Genomic DNA, 23258 nt, shown 5'->3' on the forward strand with positions numbered 1-23258 from the left:
GACGTTGGCGAACCTGGGACTTGGCGAAGACAGCGCGAAAGCTGTAAAACAACTGAAAGGGGGTGACCATTTGACATTGAACGAGAGCGCTAGTCAGAACGGTAGCAGTCGTCCACCATCTGGTGCATATGGGCATTTCCCAGAACCACGTCTCAAGGGGGAATCGGCCCCCGTCACCCATCATCTGGTCCATGCTGCGTAACGAATTGTGATGAGAGTGCTTCAGAGGCCAAGATTCGTTGGCGAAGAAGTTGCCCTCATTGCCTGCCGTGTCGGAGCTGTGCGGAAATCGAAGGGTGTGAAATGCTGTTTAAGTATCTTGGTCGTCTGAGTGTGTACCCAGGTTGAGGGACGACGGATAACACCACGTTTGCGATGCTTGTCGACAGAAGGGACCAAACGACTGACTGTGACAGCACGGAAGGACGTAGTTGAATCGGCAATAAATCGTCAGATAAGTCGCCGGCTTGGGAAGTGACTGAGGTCACAGAGGATGGGAGCACGACTGATGGCCTGTGATGTAGTTAGGTTACAGGTCCGGAGAGGTGGCCTCTGAGTAACGTAGGTAGGCACCGTGCCTAGCGAGTAGGAATTAGGTAGGCACGGTCGGCACCTTGAGCGCTGACGAACGGTTGATACCGATTAATTTACTGAGGTGAAGTGGGGAGTGGAGACAGCTTGGCAACCAATACCTAACAACAGCAATCAGGTACCTTAGTGCCTTGTAAACTGGTACCGTTCCTTCCCATATTCGCGGATACTTACGTTCCATTACCTAGTGTATCACGTGCCATCGGTAAACCCAAAGGTGTGGAATGGTGCCCCATCAGCCTCACAGCGCCTGATTCCTAAACAGACAGCCCTGCATAGCAAGTGGCGCAGTACGCGTAAAGTGGCCTGGGGTAGCCTTGACACGCGTTAAGGAACACGCGAAACGCGTCCAGATTCAATTTCCCTGAAAATCGCGGGGCTGGTAGCGCACTACAGTTCAAGTCCTATCGGAATGGAAGAGTGGCTCGATTACCTTCGTTACTCCTTCAACACCACCATGATCACCTGCAAGCTGCAATCTCGTCCCGGCTTCTAATCCGCCAAACATAATAGATGAAGCTCAGTTAACCTTCATTATTCAGTCCCTACTGTCGCAATCCCTATCGAGACTTTCCTACGATCCATTTGGTCGCTGCCTTCACTCTCGCAACCTTGTCTTGGTTATCGCACTTGTCCGGCCCTCCTTTGGACGCTCACGTCGCCCCCTTCAGTCAAAATAAGGATCCCCGAGCAGACGTCTGCAAAACAGACTTCGGAAAACGCCGGCCATCGCCATGCCCCCGAAGAAGAGACAGTCAGACGCTATACGTCGCAAATCGCGACAGAGCGATGTCCAACGTAAAGATTCTGCTACCCCGTCCGCGCAGAACGGGCGCTAACGAGGAGCAGCTGGCGATCCGATCCCCAATCGAGGCAAGCGACGCTACAGACCAGGGACGGTTGCTCTTAGGGAGATCCGGAGATACCAAAACGGCACCGACCTTCTGCTGCGACGTCTTCCCTTCTCACGTCTCGTACGTTCAGATGAACCCAGTCAATACTGTAGGACAAGTTAGGCTAAACGTTCCCTCTAGGTTCGCGAAATTGCCGAGTCGGTCAGACCTCGAGGCGAAGCTATGCGATGGCAGTCACAAGCAATCCAAGCACTGCAAGAAGCTGCCGAGGCTTTCTTGGTTCACCTTTTCGAAGATACAAATCTCTGTGCGATTCATGCTAAGAGAGTCACCATCATGCAAAAGGACATCCAGCTTGCAAGGCGGATTCGCGGCGTATGGGGTGGCCTCGGCTGAAATTACCAAGGACTACCGATCTATGGGGCTTCTTACGGTCACCGAACCACCTTGGTGAATACCTGGGGCCGCCCCCTGGGCATTGCTCGCTATGTTTGCGAACACGCGGGGTCCTTCCCACGAGATGCATAATTTCTCTGGCTTCTGTTTCTGTTATATCATGGTTGTGCGGATACCCCTTCTGGGATGGCGGTTTCTTCTTGACATTTATAGGGGGTGGGGAGTTCGTGGCGTTGGCGATGCTGCTTTATCAATTGAATGTCAACACCTTTTGGCATGGCCATGCGGTGTGACTTACCAGGAAGGTTACGTTAGAAGGTAGGAAAACGCCAAGGCATTGAGGCATCAACTCTTGACGCCCTCAAGTAACGAGGTCCTTCAAAATAGTAACCAGATATAATCATTACCAGAAACACATGCAACAGCGTGATCAATTTACCTAAAGCCACATACCATAATGGGCAGGAGAATTGATACGATAGTCTTCCTAGGAATCCAAACATACATGGGCATACATGGCATGTCTCCAGGTATCTCGATACCTGGTTCCAACTCACGGTTCCCAGGGTGCCTAGCACCCTAGGTAGCCAACGGCGCATCGGCGGTACGGGTCTCCAGGCCTGCCAGGTACACCTAGACCCCCAATTCGCTTCCGCAATCTACCTTACGCTCCGGACTGCCACATCGACAACGCACGTCAGTGGCGTATCTGAGGTTGTCATGTTGGAAAGTCAGGTCGCCCGACCAAATGCCTCTGTTCAACCATGCCTCATTCGCAAGGTTATGGAATGTACCGTGCCTTAGATGCTTATGTAAAGAAAAGCAACAAAAGTATAAGACTAGTAGTACCTTACCTAATGGAGGATAAATCAATGATTGCAAGGCACGAGTGGCACGTAGGAAAGGTGCACATAATAAGCATGCCAAGGTACGACTCTTCGCTTGCAAACATATTCTCGCTAAGTCTCTCCCTCCTTCCTCCCCCCACATGCAGCAACGTTGGTCGACTTCGCTTTCCATCTGAGCTGAAACATTCCCATGAGCGGCCTCCTCTCAGCAAGAATTGCCGGCCGGCGCCTGGCTTGGCCGATCGGCGCTGGCTTTTGCGTTACCTACTCACTTGTCCATCGACAAACGCCTGGAAACTTTGGCTCTCATCTCACCTCGACCGCGGCATCGCCCAATCGCGCGCAACATCGCCGTTCGTTTGGGAGCTTGAATCCAGAATCGATGAGACAGCTTTCGCGCGGTAGCATCTATGGTATGAGAATCATACAACCCCGAACGGTATTTCTTGTTAATACTGCTATAGGATTTGGAGTTGGACTTCTCGTCGGCTTTCTATCTCACACTCTGGCTCTGCTTACCGGCCTAGCCATGTTCACCGTTTACGTACTTGCTACCGCTCCCCAGGGAACTCGCTCGTCGGGTTATGATTGTTTGAATTCGGTGCTAACAAGCGTTCCACAGCTTGCGCATCGATATGGCTTGGACTTGCCCCAGCTTCTCGGCGTGAAGAAACATCTAAACAAGGCTATTCTGACAAAGCCTTTCCACAATGCAGTTTTCCGGCTATCTTTCGCAGCTACCTTTACTCTCGCCGCCTTTGTCCGCTTTTAGGTCTGGTAACCTCAGAAAGGTTGCGTCTCCCGGGTCAGCCACGCTAGGGTCAAGAGGTCATTCTGGAAATAATCCTTCGTTTTCTGGAAGATTTCCGCGTTGTGCTTGTTTAGCCACGCCTTCTCTTCCACTGTCAAGAGACTGGGCTCAATCAAATTTTGGCAGTATGGGACCATAGTGACGTGCTCGAACCCCAAATAGGGCTTGTCGCCAAAAGAATGCTTTGTCTTGACTTCGGTTACCATTGCGACGTTCTCGATCCGAATGCCATATGACCCGTCCTCGTAGAATCCTGGCTCGATCGACACTACGTTGCCTGGTGCAAGAGCGACTTCGGCAAACTGGACTCTGGTGCCGATACCGATAGGGCCCTCATGCACGTTGAGGTATGACCCAACACCATGCCCAGTTCCATGACGGTAGTCGAGGCCTTCTCTCTGGGGCGCAGGCAGTATTAGTTACCCATTTCTGCTGGTCGAGACTATGATTTAATACGTACCCATAAGTGCTGGCGAGCCAAGCAGTCAAGCGCAAAGCCAGTTGTGCCCTTGGGAAATATCGCAGTGTCCAGTGCAATGTTCCCCTTGAGCACCAAGGTGTAGGCGAGCTTCTCGGCTTCCGTAGGTTGTCCGAAGTGCAAAGTTCTTGTTGTATCGGTGGTTCCGTCGAGGTACTGCGCCCCAGAGTCGCACAGGTAAATGGCATTCGGGTCAATGGTGCTGCATGCCCCTCGCTCCGGCTTATAGTGAATCACAGCGGCGCTAGGGAGATGTCAGCAAGAGTTGGGAAGGTTGGTGTCTCATAGTGCCATCATAGCCCACGTAGAATGATGTTCACTAGAGGCAAGAGAAGTCCAAACTTACTTTGCACCAGTCGATGAAATGGTGTCAAATGACAAGCCGACGTAATCTTTCTGCTTTGCACGCAGTTGTTCGAGTTTGTCACCTGCCTCAACTTCGTCCAGCTTCGCTTTCTTGGCCACAAGCTGGTCTTCCAGCCAAGCAAAGTACTCGATCAAAGCAGCGCCATCACGAATGTGACAAGCCCTCATACCAGCCATCTCATTCTTATTCTTGACAGCCTTGGAGTCCCCAATAGGACTTCGTACCTCGTCAACTTGACCGTCTCCGCCAAGGGAGCGCTTCAATGCCCAAGATGCCTTGTTGGAGATCATGAACCTCTGAGATGTGGTTCCAGTTGCTGACTCGGTCGATTTAACTTCGGAACGTAGAGCGTTGATTGAATCGAAGATGGCTTCGTAAGGCTTGACAGCGACGTCATTCTCCGCAAGATAATCCCGAGTCTCTTTTCCAAGCTTGGAATCATCAACGTAAAGGGTTGCTGAGTCGGGAGTAATGATTGCGTATGAGAAGAAGACGGGATTGTAGGGAATGTCGTCGCCGCGAAGATTAAAGAGCCAGGCGATCTCGTCGAGCATTGACACAACAAAGGCAGGTGAGTTCTTCTTTTCCAGCTCTTGACGTAAGTCCTTGAGCTTGCTCTTAACGTCCTTGCCATTGAACCTCTCGGGTAGCGCTTTGACGGGGTTCTTGGGGCGAGCCGGGCGGTTAGCAGCCCACACAAGGTCTACCAAGTTGTCATCCAAAGGTAGCAGATCACTACCGCCAGATCTCTTGACCTTTTCAGCGAGTTTCTTGGCTACAGAGCCTGTGATGAGTTTGGCGTCAACACCGACAACCTTGCCGCCAGTAGACTGTTCAGCAGACCATTCTTGCCATGTAGGAACATCCTGGAGACCTTGTTTCAGGAGCAACCAGTTTTGATCAAGCTGCTTCGAAGCTTGGTTGAAGTATCTTCCGTCGGTAGCCAGTGCGGCTTTGTCCAAGGTTACGACAGCGCAGCCGGCAGACCCGCTGAAACCAGAGATGAATTCCCGGCGAGCGTCGCAGCCAGCGATATATTCGGAGGCATGGGAGTCTTCGGAGGGGATGACTACACATAGAAGAGCAGAGAATCAGTGACGATGCTGCAACAACGCAACCGGCAGAAAATTGGCTTGCAATGATTTGTCCATACCGTAAACGTCGACCTTGCGCTCCTTCATCAGTTCTCTGAGCCTCGAGAGGCGGCTGGTAGTGTCAATTCGCTCCATATCTAGGGCTGGGACTTGGTGTAATGCTCGATGGCCAAGGCCAGGAGAAGATATGTGAAAGCCGGCGGATGATGCAGCGGGCGGGGGCCAGGCGCTGACGCTACTTGTAGGGAATCGATAGCTGGTTCGGCAGACGAGACGAGAGGCAGGGCGAAGACTGGTCCAGAGCATGAGGAGAGAATGCTGGAGATACGACCAGGACGGTGGGCGCGTGTGGTCAATTTCACTAGGAAGCGGAGGTTAAGGCAAAGGTAAATGGGATACCCAATGTGGCTTGACCTGCGCGGGGACAACTAACTCCACGGGCAGCGTCGGGACAAGGTAGATAGGTAGGTAATGGAAGAAGCTGGCTGTGACTCCACGTCTGGACAATGCTGCAGGTCAGGCTCACTACACAGTAGGTGCCTAGGCACCTAGGTACAGTAGGTAGTCCTGCCTCACCTGTTAGTGTGGGCCTGGACGACAGATACAAATGCACAGAGACCAGCTCTCCTTCCACATTCGACGCTGCCCCGCACCAGCTCATGCTCAGAGGGAGGGGCAGATTTCCGCTACTGCCCGCCCTTCCATGAGGTACCTCAAGACGGTGGGGGCCTGTGTAATAGGCAGTTGGAGCATGCGGCGTGGTACCTTAGGTAAGGCGGCATGGGCAGGTATCAAGGCACCATTTTAGTTGCATATGCACCTTAGTTAGGAAAGTGAATCGGTTACCGTCAGGTGCCTTAGGTCAATACCCATGTCTTGCAGAGCAGTATCTACCAGTTACCTACTTACCAAGACCTGCTGTCGCCTTAATCGCATAAACGGAACTTAAGCTGCCATTCTTGCCAATGGAAGGGAATTATTTTTTCTTGTGACTTGTTCGCAGGCAACGCCAGGTTATCCGTAGAGATTAAACAAAAAATCTTCCTCTATCTGGGATACCTCGTATGTCTTTCTTTCTTTTCCTCTTCCCTTCTAATGATAAAGACGCTGTCCGTTCTTCACCAGGTTAATTTGTCGCTCGTGTCATTTAGTCCTCCAAGTGACCCACCCGCATCTTCTCCGGGCTTTCTCACGCTTCACTTTGAGCACTCGACCTGCATTTTATGTTTACCAAGAGCCTCGACTTCAAACCGTGACACTCAACCATAGGTCCAAGCTCTGACGCCGCAATCCATCCTGTGCCCGCCTCTTCGCGTCGGAGCACATCTTCATCTTTGGGGAGATAGTTGAGTGTCAACATGAGAACAAAATCGACAAACATTTGAGTGCTTCATCCTTCCACGCAAACATGGAGCTTCAGCTGCCATCTACCATACAAGAGGCAGAAGCCGTTAGTCTCGTACCGATCCTCGGCAAGATAGTGACTATGCTGACAGTCGCCTCCAGTTAGTACTGGCTCTCTACGAACCGTCTCCTCCTGAGACCATTGCGCGCATCCAAGAGACGCTTCATCGCATGCAAAGATCCCCTTCCGGCTGGTGGATCGCCCGTGATCTCTTAGGCTACGCAGACGACAAGGTCAAGTTCTTCGGTGCCCTCACCCTGATTGTCAAGCTTAATACCGAAAGGTTGTATACTACCTCTCAATATGGCCAGCATCGCCACTAATATCGAGATTAGCTCCTCACTGTCAAAGGACGATGCATCAGAATTGCTACAAAATCTCATAGGCTGGTTTGTCAGGTCTTTGGACGACGGTTCCGGAGCCATGGTCGTTCGGAAGCTGTCCGCAGCTTTGGTTACTTTTTTTCTATGCTTTCCCACCCAGTGGGAGCTTTGCATCCGTCACCTCTGTTTCTCTCTGTCCGAAGGCGTAGCATTGCCTCAAGACAGAGTTGATGAAACCATCGATTTATCGAGCGTCCTACAAACACTCCAGCCTCGAAATGTCCAGGCCGCACTATGGTTTTCGGGAGCCCTGATAGACGAAGCAACGAAAGTGGAAATGAACTCCGCAAAACAGTGAGCTTTACAGCCTTCCTGGTTCTAGTCTGTTCACTGACGGTGCGAAAGCATGGGTTTGTATGAGACTCTCACGCGCAACGTTCCAGATGCTATGGTTCTCATGTCTCACGGATTTTCATGCCGAGGATCTTCAGATCCGACGAGCCACAGCCCACAGAAAGACACCATAACTTGTTTACAGGTAGGTAGTCATCTCGTTCCTCCAACCGCGCGAATGCCTCCTCTTTAGTGGAAAAGTTGCTTACCATACATCGTCCAGTCGTGGGTTTGGTTCTCTCAGAGGGTGTCAGCGCACAATGACGAGCTTGTCCACTCTCTTCGGGCCCTGGTTCAGCCTACGATCACAGCCTTGGGTGACGACGAATTGTACGAAGTGGCCGTGGAGTTGCTCTCCGAAATTCTGTCAAACTACTCGGGCTTCTTGACAGACGAACACTACGAATCTCTCTTTTCTCTTTTCGAGACCCAGTGGTCTCATGAGCGATACCAGCGTCTTGTTCAAGGGGACTTCGACTTTGATTCCATTCAATTCGGGCAGCTTATGATCGCTCTTGGCGATTCCAAGGTCGAGAATCTCATTCACGGTGTGAATGCCCGCTCATCGCGTTTTGTCGCACATCTTCGTGGGCTCCTCTCTGCCCAAGGATATCCTGTCAGCGAGGACAAGATTTTCGTTCCTGCCCTCGAGTTCTGGTCCACCTATGTTGAGACATTAACAGACTGCATTTACTCGGAGGAAGAGGACTCAAAGGCATGGGTCTCTGCAGCCACCTCCCACGTCCTGGAGGCCATATCGACTGTATGGCAACGAATTGCATACCCACCTGCCAATGTTCTTGCTGATTGGGACTCGGCTGACCGAGCCGGTTTCGGCGATGCAAGAAAGGATGTTGCTGACCTTCTTCAATCGACCTTTACCGTGACTGGACCTCCCTTGATCTCAACATTCGCCAATCTGACTCTTCAGTCGTTGTCACCAAACTCTTGGTCTAACCTTGAGGCTGCAGCATTCTGTCTTGCATCCCTCGCCGATTGCGTAACCGGAGATGCCAGATGCGACGAAAGTCTCAGAGCTGTTTTCTCCTCACCACTATTCGACCTTCTTCAGACATCGGGTTCATCTATGCCAGGTCGCACTCGCCAGACCTGTATATCCCTGATTGAAAGATACTCTGATTTCTTTGAGCGCGAGGCCCAAAGCCTTCCAGCTGCACTGAATTTGCTCTTCTCTGTCCTTGCTGATCCCTTACTAGCTGGGCCGGCCGCAAAATCCATTTTACAGCTTTGTTCCTCGTCACGCTCCATCCTAGCATCGGAGGCAAGCGCATTCCTCAGTCAATACGAAGGTATTGCCGCACAAAGCCAGCTGGACTGTATGGCCGTTGAGCGGATTATGGGAGCCATAGCCGCTGTCATCCAAGCTGTCCCAGATGAGAGCACCAAATTCGACCATCTTGACTTCCTACTCTCGTTCGTCCAGAAAGATGCTCGCTTGTCAATGCATCTATTGTCCGTACCTAGACTCCAGAGCGACACGTCAGGCAGCGGAAGAGACATTCATCGCTGCCCGACGCTAGGCGATCCGTCGGAACTTCCCCTGCACATGGCCTTGAAAGCTCTAAGATGCCTCATAGGCATCGGTAAAGGTCTACAGGCTCCAGGCGACGTGCCTTTCGATCTGGATAGTGAGAAGGATATCCCAACGACCGACAGCACCTCCAGACTCGGCCATTTGCAGTCTGGGATCATGTCAATGATAGTGCAGCTTCAGAGAGCGTTCCCACAGAGCGACGAAATTTCCGAGAGCATTTGCACCATTTTCCGATCAGGGTTTTCCGAGTCGGACGCTGGCCCCTTTGTTTTTCCTCCGGGGCTGGTATGTGACTACCTCACTGAACAAACACCTCAAACACCTCGAATCGGCTACTTTGTAAACACTGCCTGTTCTTTTCTCAGTTCACTAAGAAATATGAATACTGTCGATGTGGATGAAGTAAGGACGAAACTTCTCCGATGGGTCATTACTTTATTACAGCAACAACCAGGTAAGGTCACATTCGATTCGATTCCAGAACCACGCTGACGATTTCGACGTAACAGAGCCAGATAATGATGTAGAATTGGCGCAGAACGGCATTGAATTCACGAATCGCTTGATCTCGCGGGAGCCTGCGTCCCTTTTCCGACCGGATTGTCTTCCCCTTACGGAATTCTTCTTCATCTACGCTTTGCGGATACTAGATGGACGCGAGCCACTACCCAAAGCTGCAGCTGCGGATTTCTGGGTTAGTTTGCCAATCCAGAATGATATAACACTCAGTTGTACTAACCAGCAACAGGCCACGTTCATGGCTTTGAAGCAAGGGGATGCGACGATAGATCACGCGATAGCTCAATTAGGCCCATTGCTAGCCCAGTCCATCGTTCGTAATATCGGCGGGACTGCTTCAAGGAGCGAACTCGACAGGTTAAGTGAGCCTCTGAAAAAGATGGTCGGCAATCAAGCCAAAGCTCGTAGTTGGCTTGAGCAAGCGTTGTCGGACCCATCGTTCCCAAGCCGGCAGCTAGCTGGCGATGAAAAAGCGGTTTTTCTTAAGAAAATCATGAAGTGGGTTTGACTTTCTTCGTTAAGAGTGTGGGAATATGTCACTGACCATCTCTGACAGTCTTCGTGGAGCGAGAGGTACCAATCAGGTGGTGCGAGATTTTTGGCTTGCTGCGAGAGGCTCACACTTCGCCTATGCCTCGTGAAGAACATGTTCCAGTACTTGGAATCAAAAAGGCAATGCCTAAACAGCCCACCGGCGTTCCTCCTACACCTAGAGAAGACTCCCACTGACGATGCACAATGTCATGGTTCGCGGAATGAGAAGTGATGATACATTATATTACAAACGTCTTAGCGCCACGACAGGTTAAGAGGCGCCTCGCCGAGCTGTTATTGAGATAATGATGAGGCTTCACAGCCCCGTGGCTTCTCTCACTAGGGCCATGGTTTCGTTGGCATTAAGGCGGGCCTTGCTGGCGCCCTTTGCTTCGACGGCATCGAGATATCGTCCCTCGTCAACAGACAGAAGCTCCATGTAGCGCTCACGGATTCCGCCAAGCCCCTCGACGACAGCCTTTGAGACGGCTTGTTTGAGATCTCTGAGGGAGGCATGAGAAAACGAATCGGCGAGTTGAGCTGGGTTCCTGGCATGAACATCAAAAATAGAGAGGATCTCCAACAGGTTTGATACCCCCGGCCGGTTAGTCGGATCATAGGAAACATGATTAGAGGAGTCTGTCAATGCACTCATGATCTTGACGTTGATCTCTTCGGGCGTGTCGGTGATCAGGATACGTGACCTCGGGTCTCTAGTGGATTTCGACATCTTCTGGGTTGGTTGTTGTAACGACATGACCCGGCGTGTCGGGGCTACGTCTTGTTAGGAAACTGTGCTCAGGAGATAGATGAGATACGAAAGATGGCCAGACAAACTCACATGTGATGGTCTCAGGAGATACCAGGAGAGGGCCGAAGTTGTGGTTGAAATTTGTTACACACTCGCGAGCAAATTCCAAGTGCTGTTTCTGGTCATCACCGACAGGTACGTGAGTGGCTCTGAACGAAATGTTAATCAAGTGCATTGCCCATGGTCCCCATGATAGCTGCAGGTGGCGGGTGAATAACATGGAGCGATTGGGAATATGGCCAAGTAAACGTACCGGTGGACAAGGATATCAGCAGCCTGCAAGACAGGGTATGAGAATAGGCCGAGCTTCAGCGAGGCTTTCGCACCTTCATCAAGAATGGTGGCGTCATTTGAGAGTGACAGCTTGCTCTGTCAAGAAGTATCTGGTGTCAGTAAGTTATCCATTAATCACGGGAAGGTATAGGCCTAGACCTTCCACTGTGTCATTCGTGACAAATAACCCATCGAGGCTGTACAGCTCAAGATCCACATGAGCTCAGAATGCGCCGGGACCTGATGTTCGAAATGTCAGTCTTCAGGGCCACGGCGGCTTCAGCGATTGCCCAAGTAAACGGCTTTAATTATACATATATGCGAGAAGGGGGGAAAGGCATGGAGGGTTTCGTCGCAACATACAGATGATTGATAGAACAAGGTAGAGCGTTCGGGGTTGATACCTGCAGCCAATAAAGCTGCCAGCGTTTCCCTCTTCCATTGCCTCAGCTGCTTTGCGTTCTGGGGCACGGTGATAGCATGCAAGTCGACGACAGAGTAAACAAGCTTGCAGCTCCCGGGTGGCTTGTCTTGGAGTTGCACCCATTGTCGGATGGCACCGGCGTAGTTGCCCAGGTGCGGTGTTCCCGTAGGCTGGATGCCCGAGAAAATGACTTGGTGATTCCCACTTGACGCGTCGCGGCGTCCGGCCGGAACCTTGAGCCGGTGAACTGCCCGCCTCGAACGTTGCCACATGGGAAAGGGTCGTATTAATGTTTATAGTAGAGGGGTCTGGCAACGATGTTTGATTTAGTCAGAACGAAGATTCTAGCCGTTGTACTCACTTCGTGTTCTCAATCACGATAAAGGACCTAAGGCGTCAAGAGGTTAGGTCAGACCCACAGATGGCTATAACCCTCGAAGATAGTTGCGAGCTCAATGCCCAGTCATATCTGCCAGGCCGTGTGCTCTGAATCATTGGCGTACACAAACATAATAAACCCACTGACCGAACGAAAAGTCGAGGAGTGCGGCGCATGGGGCAATGGGCCGGTTATTGCCGCTCTATCTATATTGCTATAACGGGGTTTAACGGGCCACAGGTCTAGAGACACAGTTGAGGATTTTGTCATGATGTGATGTCCAATGGCAAGCAGATCGCAGGCGCACAAGCCTTTGTGAACGACATAGGAATAGCAGTCTGTGACCGAACTCGACAAGAGCCAGATTTGGTATTTGCGATTTACAGAGGACACACTCGCGACGGGTTCCCTTTTCAACTATTTAATACACTGACAGAGCATTCTGTCATCTTTTCTTTGGCTGTCCTCAATCCCCTCTCCAAGCCCTACACACCAGCTTACACGTCGACCTATGGGTGGCCCGAACTCTCAGACGTTCAAAGCTGCCTTCCTTTTGGCCGCCTCGTCTTTCTTCCATTGAGTCTGGAGGAACCGCCGCTCCCCCTCTGATCGCTTGCCACTGTCCTTATCGAACCGGACCGTAGCCAAAAACTCCTCCACTTTCTCGACTGTATCAAGCTCCCGGTTTTGACCTAGGTGGTTCCACTGCGAGTCAATTGCCTCAGTCGTCTCTGGATTAATGGCATCCATAGTCCTGCCGACACCTGGGAAGAGAATAACACGTTAACTTTTGCTTCGAGCGAGCAAGCAGAGACCTGATTGCATAACGTCTTCCGTTGTTGTGACCTACCAAGCTTTCCAAAGTCCCACACGTTGGCCTTCATACCAATGCCGTAGTAGGCGTGCTTTTGGAGAAAAGCTAGCCACAACTGAACCGTCTCAGGATTTCCGTCGCGGATTTGGACAAGACGACGCATTGTTACGCGCTCAAAGTTCTCCTGTGACTTTTTGAAAATGAAACTACTCCGGGGAACCGTCCATCGTTCAGTGATTCGAGGCAGTGGCACAGGGCCGAATGCCGGGAGCTTCAGGTAGTACGCTGCGCGAAGGGCAAAGTCGGAGAAGAACTCAAGGTTCCGCAAACTGTATGAGCGCAACTGAAGGTCGCATGAAGGAATTCCGTACTCTGCTTCGCGGCGTAATGGCTGGAGATATAGTGCCTGGACGCCTCGAGGATATCTTGGTTCGTTTTCTTTGGTCTTCCCGAAGAAATGTTGCCTTACAAGCGACAACCATCAGTACCATCACCGCACATTGTATAACCCAGTTGAGGCGAGTACTTACACAGGATCAGACTCGCTGACAGCCTGCGGCTTTCTCGTTGTTTCGGGAGTTTTGGAAGGCTGCGTCACTGAGGCTTGCGGCGTCTCTGTGTTGAGGGAGCGAGTCCATGATGGTCTCAGGGTGCCCTGCGGACCAGGATTGAACGGTCAGTGAGGGAACAGCTTTTGCCACGTCCACGCAACGTCAACGCCGCGAGAGGAGTACCAACAAACCTGCAAGTGTGACCGTGCCAGGCAGCGGGCGGTTGGCCTCAACAGTGTCGGAGCGCGCATCTTCTCTGCATACGTAGCGAGATAGTTAAGCAATGCGATGCTGTTGGCGTGCAGAAAGGGTCGAGTACAGATCCCGACGGTAAAATCTAGAGGTACCCGCAAGTTATTCATATATGAGGTAAGCTGCATGGATACCATTCGTTTCGCAAAAAAGAATATCCACTTTATTGAATAATTCACTTTATGCATATGACGATTTGTGTCCTCGCGGTGCTCAAAAACATAACATTTGTTTCGTTGGGTGATTCAAATAGAGTGCTTGGTTGCGTTATCATGACTACATTGTAGTGATGGGATTCAATACTATATTATCGGATAACTATATTCTTCATGTCTTGCGTTCCTGACACCTGCGACTCGAGGGAACAGTTCATGTTTGTTTTTTGATTTGTTTTGCGCAGCTATCAGCCAACGACTTCGGGTATCACGAATTGAAAAAGAGACATCTCCAGCCACAGTAGAACGTGCTACTGGCGACTGCGCCGGCGGCGCTCAACCAGTTTTTTGTAAAAGGCCTTTTTGCCACTTGCCTTCTTCGTCTGAATCGCCTCATATTTGGATCTGAATTTGCCCGACGCCTTTTCTGCGCTCAACAACTCATCCACCAGGGTCTGCTTTCTCTCCTTGCGTGTCAAGCGAGCGCTGTAGAACTCGGTCGGGCCCTCGACAATGCGTCCAACATGAGCGTATCGAGGTACCTTGGCCTTGAGGGATTCCTTCTTGTAGTGTCGCTTGGAGTCGATGGCGGTTCCTCTCATGTGAAGAATCTGAAGGTCTCGCTTCAGCTCGGGATCGTTGGGATCTGTCTTGGGAATGCCAAACCAGCCTGGGCCGGCATTGTCTTTGGCAGTCTGTCTGTTGTTAGCTCACAGGTCCATTGAATACTTGGAGACAGGGTACAGTATCGGATGAAAATCTCAAATCAGAGTAACTATGAAATAGATGATCATTTTGGCGTGGCAGGTAACCCAAGACGGGCACCGTCACCACATCAAGAAAATAAAGCAGGGGTTGCTTCTCATCAGGAGAGGTGAGTGGTCGAGGGTAAGGAGTAGGAATTACGCAAGGCGCTACGACGTACCTTTTTCTCCGCTGGCCTAGGATCGCGAAGCATAGCACTCTTCGGGCCTTGTGCCTTGGCTTGCACCTTTGAATCCAGTGTTGGATTGGCAGGTGCGGCCTTCATAGCAGTCAAGGTGCAATCCTTGGGCCGTGGCGGCTGCTTCGTCGCGAGGCGACTAGCCGCTTCTTTCAGGAGTTCATCAAGACGCCCATCGCACAGCTCTGGCATAGCGATAATGTGCGATTGAGTCGTGGGAGCTGAAGGGAGACTTAGCTGTATGAGGAAAAGGATCGAGGAGGAAGAGTGGAATAATCTGATGCGAACAAGATTTTTTTTTTCGTCTTTAAAGGTCTAGTGGGGCAGTAAGGATTTGACACGAGTGGACAGTGAGTTGAGGCGCGTCGGCTGGAGGTGGTTGTGTGTTAGGTAATGCATCGGTACAAAGACCGTTATGTAAGCCGGAAACGGTGACAGACCCGCTGACCAGCTCACAGACCACCGTCGCGTTGTGCAGGACGTGCTGGATTCTCGATTCTCAGCCACGTCACCGGCCACATGGACCTCTACGCAACTGGGGACTACTTCCTCTTCACGGCATAATATTGTCTGGCGTCAGTCAGATTCCGAGGAAATGGCAGCACAAGAATTTTGGGCCTCTCACGGGCTGCGTGATGGGCGAGGCCGCGGGATGCCCAACAGGCAGCTAAAATGAGTAGTTCGGTGTGCTCTGAGAATTGAGGCTGCATGTCGCACCGAAGATAACAACTTCCCTGCCTGCCCTGACGTTAGAGTACGAAGTACCTGATGCTGCAATGCCCAATCGTAAAGTGCTTAACACCTAAAGGTGAAATTGAAGGTATGCTCAATTACCAAGAACGTATATTGGATTATACACGTCTCTCAGAGGTAAGGATACCTAGGTAAGGTCCGGATTACTTCGCTTGAATCACCTGGGCCACATTGAGCACTTGGTTTCCTACCTTAAGGTGTCAACTATGCACACAGTCAGGTAGGGTGGTAGGCAAGGTGGTAAGCTGAGGTGTGGCGGCGTTGCCTTGCAGTCAGGCCGTGATGTCCATCCAGCACACCTCAGGGTGGCTTTTGGCGGTCGGGCACTCATGGCAGGTTTAACAAGGTAGCGGCTACCTACGCGGAAGTACCTGAGTACCGTAAGGCATCCATAACCTGATCATTTCAATCTACCTAGGAGTGCTAGGTACCTTACCTATGCCAGCCTCCGGGTATTTTGCCTCTCAGATTTAGGTACTCACTGGAACCTAATGACGCTGTCCATATGTGGAAGAGGCCGTTATGTACATCGGCCCCATGCTCCTCGATGTTTCCTCAAAGCTTACGGAGATGGTCGGCAAATTGGCCTTACCGTCTCCCCAATAAGAGGTCTGTCGAGCCCACTCACCTCATCGTTTGGGCGCTCAGTAGCCAGTATCGCGTTCAAGTTCGCCTGTCGCAAACATCAACCAGCTTCAAGTATTACATCTTTAGTTAAAGAGATCCAACACATCACTGACGTCTACTGTCTACTCACTTCATTCAACCCTAGATCGTCCGATCATTCATCCTTGGCTCCCTAAGGTGCAATACCTTTCGTGTTTACCTACAGGTAACCGAAGTGGTTAACAGAGGTATTCCGCGGCTCTGAAACCCAGTACCTACCTACCTACCCACCCACCTTGCCCTACCCAGGTACCTTACCTTGGACACCTGCCGTGTATTTGACAATTGCCCGCTCTCTGCTCCTTACTCCACCGTCCTCCCAAGGCCTTGAGGGACTCTTAATTGCCCGTGGTTAGTAGCCCGTGCATCGCAATCCGACTCTAGGAATCTCATTTACGTATCTAACCGCGCCCCGAGCCGAGACGCTCCAGAGCACTGATCGCAAGTCTCAAGCAATACCTTGGCATCCGACAGACGACCCGACAAACCCCACACACCTGTGATTCGCGGCTTTCCCATCACCTTGCCCACCAATTCCACACATCAATCCTCAACCACCTTAGGTACAGTCAGTCAGTCATCACTGTTTCTCGCGACAGCTACCATGGACCCTCAAAATCAGCCTGGCTCTCATGCCCAGCAAGGCCGCCCGCAGCCTGTATATGATACGTCTCATGGCGGCCATTATGGTAAGTGGAAATACAGCGCCTTCGCCTCCCCTCCCCGATCGCGCGCGAATGCGCGATAGCAGCGCGCTCTTGACGCGAGCTACGTTTTTCACGTCATCTCAGCCTCGTCTTACTACCGTTGTACTGATATCCATCTTCAAACTTAGGCGCAAGTGCTGCGGTTCGTGTTTCCTCCTTGCGACTCGCAAACGGCGTCTACACGCAACGAATGCGATTCATGTTATGAGCCGTTTCTAATCACGCCCACAGCTATCGGCCCAGGGTTTCGCGCCCGCCGAACTTTACACCGGCCCTTGGGCAAATGTGCGATCACACTCTCATTCCCTCTCATATTCATCTAGAGTCGACTGACGCGCATTCTCCACATGACAGGTTCATCAAGGCTTGACCGGCCAGTACAAGGACATCTTGACAACCTATTGGCAGCAGACCATCAACCATTTGGAAAGCGACAACCATGACTACAAGCTGCATCAACTGCCCCTGGCGCGCATCAAGAAAGTTATGAAGGCCGATCCCGAAGTCAAAATGATATCCGCCGAAGCACCCATCCTCTTCGCAAAGGGCTGCGATATCTTCATCACGGAACTCACGATGCGGGCATGGATTCACGCCGAAGAGAACAAGCGGCGCACTTTACAGCGATCTGACATTGCGTCTGCCCTCGCCAAATCGGACATGTTTGATTTTCTTATTGACATAGTTCCTCGCGAGGAGGCTTCTTCGCACGCAAAGAGAACAGCGGGACAGGCTGCTCCCACACCCCAAGGCGTCCCAGCCCAAGCAAACCCCCAAATGCCAGGCCAGCATGGCATGCCACAGCCAGCGAACCATTCTTCCTCCTCGCATCCCATGGCGGCAACTGATTACGGTCTTGCTGGCCATGCTCTTGGGCCCGATCAGGATTACCGCCAAAACCCCAACATGTACCCTGGCCAAGTACAGCCAGGCCCCTCTGCCCCCTATGGACAAGCTCAACAACCTATGTACGGCGAGATAGAGGGCATGTACGGTTATGGGACTATGCAGCCACAGCAGGTGAGTGTCCAGTATTGATGATTCGCTACGCCACGAACAAGCTGACAAACTCGATAGCCTCCCATGTCCAACGAGGAGTTCGAGTAGACGATGGGCACGCGCAGCAACAAATGTGTCTTCAGCTGCTATCTTCAGTTTACCCCTCACAGATAAAGCAAAAAGAGGGGCGAGGTTATCGTTTCGATTTGGATCTGGCGTAGCGGCGTTCAAGGCATTATTAGCGACGAGAGCCATGATGACGGAACAGAATCGAATCTGCCAGTGCTTCACGATGGATTGATCCTCTTGAGTAATTAGCAGGTTGCAGAGGGGAAAGCTATAAGCTCCATGTCTGAGCCTAGCAACATTCCGGAGAGAATATAAATGGGTATTTGCTTCAGCATGACTTGGATATGACGCGTGCTGGTGTGTTCAATAGAATACTCCTTGCATGCGGCAGGTTCTGCACACATCATCTGGGGCAAACGGCTCTCACTTCATCATACCGAATCTGGATGAAAAGTTGGCGAGAGGAGCGCTGCGCGTGGGACCTTGGGCATTCGAGGTAAGCCTGTAAACATGTCAATACTTGAGTGTGGGAAGACGACAGTGATCTCGGGCCATACTTTTCCAGTAGGATGGGACCGTTCAATGCGTCTACGCGACCAAACTTTTTGTTGCGGATCGAAATATCAAAGAATTCGTCGTGATTGTCAGACTGCATCAGATTGATTGTTTGTTGAAGTTCGTCCAGGTTCTCCCGTAGCATGGCTCCGTTTTCAAGACTGTCGACAAACTCGGTGAGATATTGGACGTCTTTAGCCAAGGCTGCGACGGCATTGGTGTTGATATGCTTGACGTCCGGGGAAAGTGGCAACGCCTGCACAACAAAATACATCAGTGATGGAGGAACCAATTAAGGCTGTCCGGGGCATCAAGAAACTCACAAGAATCTTGTTGGCGGCATGACTGAGTGCATCAAAGTATATGAGCTCTTTGATTTCTCTTGGCAAGCCTAGAAGCGTCGAGTTCATGATGGTAGAAAGATACCGGGTCATGGTCTGCATGTAGCTGCTTGGATCGGGAGATGTCGTGGTCACCATCCTGTATACCATCGTCAGTCAACATCAATAAGGCGTTTCCTTTGTAGTCGGAAACAGTCTAGTCCAACGTACCAGTCATACTCAGCTGTATCCACAAGGTCATCAATCTTTGAGTTGACAAGTTCGAAAATACGCTTCTCAGCTGTCTTTTTGTTGTTTCGAAATTCTTCAGTAGCAACAAGCGTGACAGGGCCGCCAGCTGACGTAGACGATCTTGCTCGGATAAGAAGCTGCTCAAGCTCCTGGCATGCGGCTTCAAAATGCTCGAGGTTGATGAGAATCTGCACGATCTGCCCGAGATATTGTGAGCTCAGCCTCTCAACGAGAGACTTGCAAACCTTCTCGGTCAGCAGCTCGTCAAGCGACTGCAAGTTGGTGAAGAGTCAGTAACGTTTCTCAAATCTATACCAGTCATGTTACTTGCCTTGCGAAGTGTGTCGTCGATTACATTTGGATGTTGGAAGTGGTCATCCGAGAAGAAATAGAACTGATTCAAAAAGTTGCGAATGTCGATGCAGCAAAGTGGATACATCTGCGAGAATGGCAAAACGCAGGGGAAGCTGAATATTGATCAGACACTTGAGTAGGGACATGGTCAGACACATAGGCTTGCTTACCTGAGCTCCTCGAGCGATTTTTCTTGCGAAAACCAGCTTACGTTCACTACCTTCTCATACTCTTCACGAGTATTGATTGCCATAGGCATGTAGTCGTCCGTTGACACAATCTAGCTCGCGTTAGCCACCCCAGATGATGCATAAGCGTAAAAGATTCCGTACCTCCTGGAAGTCTTCGCTGAAGCGACGCTTCAAAAGCTCTGCATACTTGTCAAATAATGTAAGCAGGAAGTTGTCCAGCACAGATACAGAATAGCCCCAGCCCTGTCGCATATCAAATGTCAGGAAACGTCTTTGAAGTAGCACACGACTCAACGAAAACTGCCTACCTCCATGGTTTGAATGAAAAGAGCTATAACACCTTTGATCTTGAGTAGTATTTCGGCGTTGCTGACTTCATTGAGGGCCTGAGAGGTCAATGTGATAGCAGTATGACACATTGAGTCCCATAGCTCGTCAACCTAAGAACAGTTCAGCACCAGCACAAAAGGAGGCTGAGGAGAGAGCCGGCCTACATCAACCGCAGAGCGCAAGTTGGGGACTCTTCTCATGGTCGCCTTCTCGATGATGGCAAAACCAGCAATGCCTTCGAGGAGACTGCTCAGTGAGGATTCATCCTCTGCAACAAGATTCACTGTGCTCGGCAGTAGTAAATCTTTCTGCTGGCGACGAGTTGTAGCATATTCGGCACGGAACTTCTCGCTTTGACCCAGGGCATTGTGGATATGGAGGCACTCGAACAACGGGGTAAAGTCAACTCGTAGCTCCTCGTTGTCGAGCACGTCGAACTCTTCACTCTCGTCAAAGACCAGCTCGATCGACGAATTGAGTCTGAAGTTGTTGAGGAAACTGTCTCTCTCCACCCGTTCTCTCTGTCTCGCCCTTCTAAGTTCGGTGTGATAGAACGCGACCTCGCCGAGGAATTGTGAGGTCTCGCGAATTCGAAACAGCCAGGTATTTAGGTCGGTCATGACGGCTTCAGAAATGATTTTCTGGGACGCGGGTATCGACTTTTGAATCACATCGGCCAGTCTGTGCTGAGTAGCGTACTTATTCTGGATTGTCGGAATCAGATGCTCATTCTGCAAGTCCTCGAGTGACTTGAGCGCTGCATAATACTTTTTAGTGCGGATCAGGTCATGAGCATGATTGACAGCGTGGAGGATCTTGAGCGACTCTTTTAAAGCATCGGATGCGTCGGCGATGTTCTGTCGAACGGCTCTTGTGTTCACCAGAGCTTGCTTTTGGTCAGCAAGCTTCTCGGTGCTGGCCTGGATTGACTGGTTCAATCTGAGAATCTCTGCTGTGAGAGTGACAGTGCCTTCGCGCACGTTCTGAAGTTGGTTCACGGAACCAAGAAACTCCTCGTGCTTTGTCAAGCCTATTCTCTCAATATCGGACTCTCTGTCTTCAGCATATCGCACGAGATTTTGCATCAGCGAAGGGGTTCGATTCGAGTGCGAGGCATCTTTGAGAACCGGAATGAGCTGGTCGAGAAAGTCTGCGTCGGATGAAGTGATGATAATCTGGAGCAAGTTCGAGTTAGCTAGGAAGAGAGGTGGATTCGATTGGTATCAAGGCTCAGATTCAACCTGTTGGACGGCTGCGCCATAATCATCGTAGGTCTGCGGGCGCCGAGGCATCTTGTTCCATGCCTTTCGCAGTACACGGGCTTGTTGGTGTGGACTGGACACGGAGTCCTTTTGGTCGGTAGGCGGTAGCGATTTGTTGTAGGACCAGCTTCGTGGCTTGGGTTGGGCATGAGCAAGTTCCTGGTTGAGGCAGAAGCGACCAGTTCAATGAAATCTGAGGAACGTGGACGAAGAGGCGATTGGGGTTGTGCCTGCGGCCCTGTGTTAAGGTACGGATACCCAGGTAGGTCGATAGGCTACTAGGTAGGTAAGCTCCACCCGGCGGTTGGTGATGTCGGAGCTAAGATATGTGGATTGCTAGGCCTGAGGAGGCTCTTCCCTTTTGGACTAGGCTTGGTCAGCGCCACTAATGCAAGTGCTCGCATGGAAAGTAAGATACCTTACCCTGGCACACCGGGCAGCACCGCATTGACGGGGGTGACCTTTCATCCCGGGGCCGTGTCCTCCGCAGCCAAGGACCTTGTCTCCCGGTTTGCGGGGTGGGTGGATCCCCGTCCCTCCTAACGTAGCTCCAACTTCATACCGGGCAACGGTTACGTCTAGATCATCACCAGCTCATAGTGGATCGAACTGCCAGACTCTTTCAAACCTGGCGCGTCCATTCAATCGCGATACTGCATCTTTCATGAAGTATGGCCTCGGGCTGCTCACCATACTTCTTCCAGAAGCCTTACAGGAACACGAACGACATCTACAAGCACTCACCTCTCTCTCTTCATGTCACCACGCTGGACTTACACCTCTTCACAGCACAATAATGATATTACGGCACAGTTCTGTCGGCGTGTACCTGCCTCAGAACTGGTGCGGACGGTACCCGTCCAGCGGCCCCAATTGACTCGCTGCTTCCTCGTTCGGAGTATGGTGCGAGAGGTCGTGATTGGGACATGCACACCTGATGCATGATGGGATGTGGCTGTTCCTGGACGGCTGTCTACGTTACGTTGCATCGGAGTAGAGTAATTTGAAGGATGCTTTGATGTGCTGCTATCTCCTTCGTGGGCTGACAGAAGATGAAGTTCTTGTGATGACGGAGGAATTCTAAGTAGGTAAAGTGAATTTTCAGACTTTGGAAGCAGGCAGGTGCATGCCCTCGTATTGTTCTTTCGTTCAACACGGAAGGAAGGCGTCACTGCCTGGAGAGGAAAGAAGGAATCCACCCTGCAACGCGCCTTCCTCCTTTTCACCACCTGCCCACCAATTGCTACGTAGGCTCCTTCCGTTCGCTGCCCTCAGAGAGGGCGGACTCTTTCTTCCTCAACTTACGCTGAACCAACATCCACCCTCGCACACCTCACATCACACATTTTCCCACGAGGCCCCCAGATCCATACACATCTCTCCTACTTCCACCCCGACTACCTGACGTTACCTACCTGGTCATCTTCGTCGGCACATAGCCCACCCAGGCCCACGCATCCTCGTCTTGTCCTGAACGTTCGCTGTCAGCCTTTCTCAAGGTGCAAACTACTCGGCATCGTCGCCGAGACTCCTGCAGAGGCACGGCTACCTCGCAGTCAAGCAAGAGAGTTCAATTTCCTATGTGTTGCATTGAGACTCAAACTTGTCAACATCTATCATCCCCCGAGTCTCAGTAGTTCGGTCTCCTCCCTCTACTGCCCAGACACCACTCTCTCGTTTTCCTTCCCTTCTTCTTCACTTACTGGGTTGAGCGGCATTGCTTGTCAAGCAGAAACATCACGACCGACAAGATGGCCCAAAGCAACGACAGCGTCATGTTTAACCCTTCTTCGCCTCACTCCTCTGTCGGCGCTGCCGATTCCTTCAAGGGAACGCCTGACACGAGGTTGACCGCTTTCTCTCCGGAGGAAAGTGCCACGAGATCCTCCCGTCTTCTCAAATCAATCGTGCAGGCCTCGCCAGAGACCACTCCCTCGAGATTTCCCTCGAGTACCTTTGGCAATGTCATGTCTAGTGCCGAAAAGGACCCTTTCATCACTACAAATTCAAACACTAGCCATCCGAAGCTG

General features: G+C 51.3%; 5 protein-coding genes across 5 annotated transcripts; 1 reads left to right on the forward strand and 4 right to left on the reverse strand.

Annotated features, from left to right (window-relative positions):
- Nucleotides 1-3472: 3472 nt before the first annotated feature.
- N0V96_008063 (uncharacterized protein) lies at nt 3473-5574 on the reverse strand (the record flags this gene model as incomplete). Its single annotated transcript, XM_053199120.1, has 4 exons — nt 3473-3898; nt 3961-4222; nt 4325-5414; nt 5499-5574. 4 exons carry the CDS (start codon nt 5572-5574, stop codon nt 3473-3475), a joined length of 1854 nt encoding a protein of 617 aa, XP_053043446.1.
- A 4910-nt stretch (nt 5575-10484) lies between these two features.
- On the reverse strand, nt 10485-11444 carry MSW1 (Tryptophan--tRNA ligase, mitochondrial; the record flags this gene model as incomplete). Its single annotated transcript, XM_053199122.2, has 2 exons — nt 10485-10942; nt 11441-11444. The coding sequence occupies 2 exons, from the start codon at nt 11442-11444 to the stop codon at nt 10485-10487; spliced, it is 462 nt and encodes a 153-aa protein (XP_053043448.2).
- Nucleotides 11445-14138: 2694 nt separating this feature from the next.
- fcf2 (dTDP-fucopyranose mutase) lies at nt 14139-14549 on the reverse strand (the record flags this gene model as incomplete). Its single annotated transcript, XM_065758215.1, is given in 2 exon segments — nt 14139-14526; nt 14542-14549. The coding sequence occupies 2 exon segments, from the start codon at nt 14547-14549 to the stop codon at nt 14139-14141; spliced, it is 396 nt and encodes a 131-aa protein (XP_065613357.1).
- A 3181-nt stretch (nt 14550-17730) lies between these two features.
- HAP5 (CCAAT- binding transcription factor component) lies at nt 17731-18003 on the forward strand (the record flags this gene model as incomplete). The annotated part of the gene is made up of 2 exons (XM_053199125.2): nt 17731-17916; nt 17974-18003. The coding sequence occupies 2 exons, from the start codon at nt 17731-17733 to the stop codon at nt 18001-18003; spliced, it is 216 nt and encodes a 71-aa protein (XP_053043451.2).
- Nucleotides 18004-18387: 384 nt separating this feature from the next.
- On the reverse strand, nt 18388-21258 carry SEC15 (Rab GTPase-binding exocyst subunit S15; the record flags this gene model as incomplete). Its single annotated transcript, XM_065758216.1, has 10 exons — nt 18388-18466; nt 18522-18775; nt 18843-18999; nt 19071-19363; nt 19423-19558; nt 19616-19725; nt 19778-19879; nt 19945-20076; nt 20131-21141; nt 21208-21258. 10 exons carry the CDS (start codon nt 21256-21258, stop codon nt 18388-18390), a joined length of 2325 nt encoding a protein of 774 aa, XP_065613358.1.
- Between the last annotated feature and the right edge of the window lie 2000 nt (nt 21259-23258).

Source organism: Colletotrichum fioriniae, assembly GCF_027942845.1.
Source record: "Colletotrichum fioriniae strain IMI 355084 chromosome Unknown scaffold_9, whole genome shotgun sequence".
Classification (NCBI taxonomy): domain Eukaryota; kingdom Fungi; phylum Ascomycota; class Sordariomycetes; order Glomerellales; family Glomerellaceae; genus Colletotrichum; species Colletotrichum fioriniae.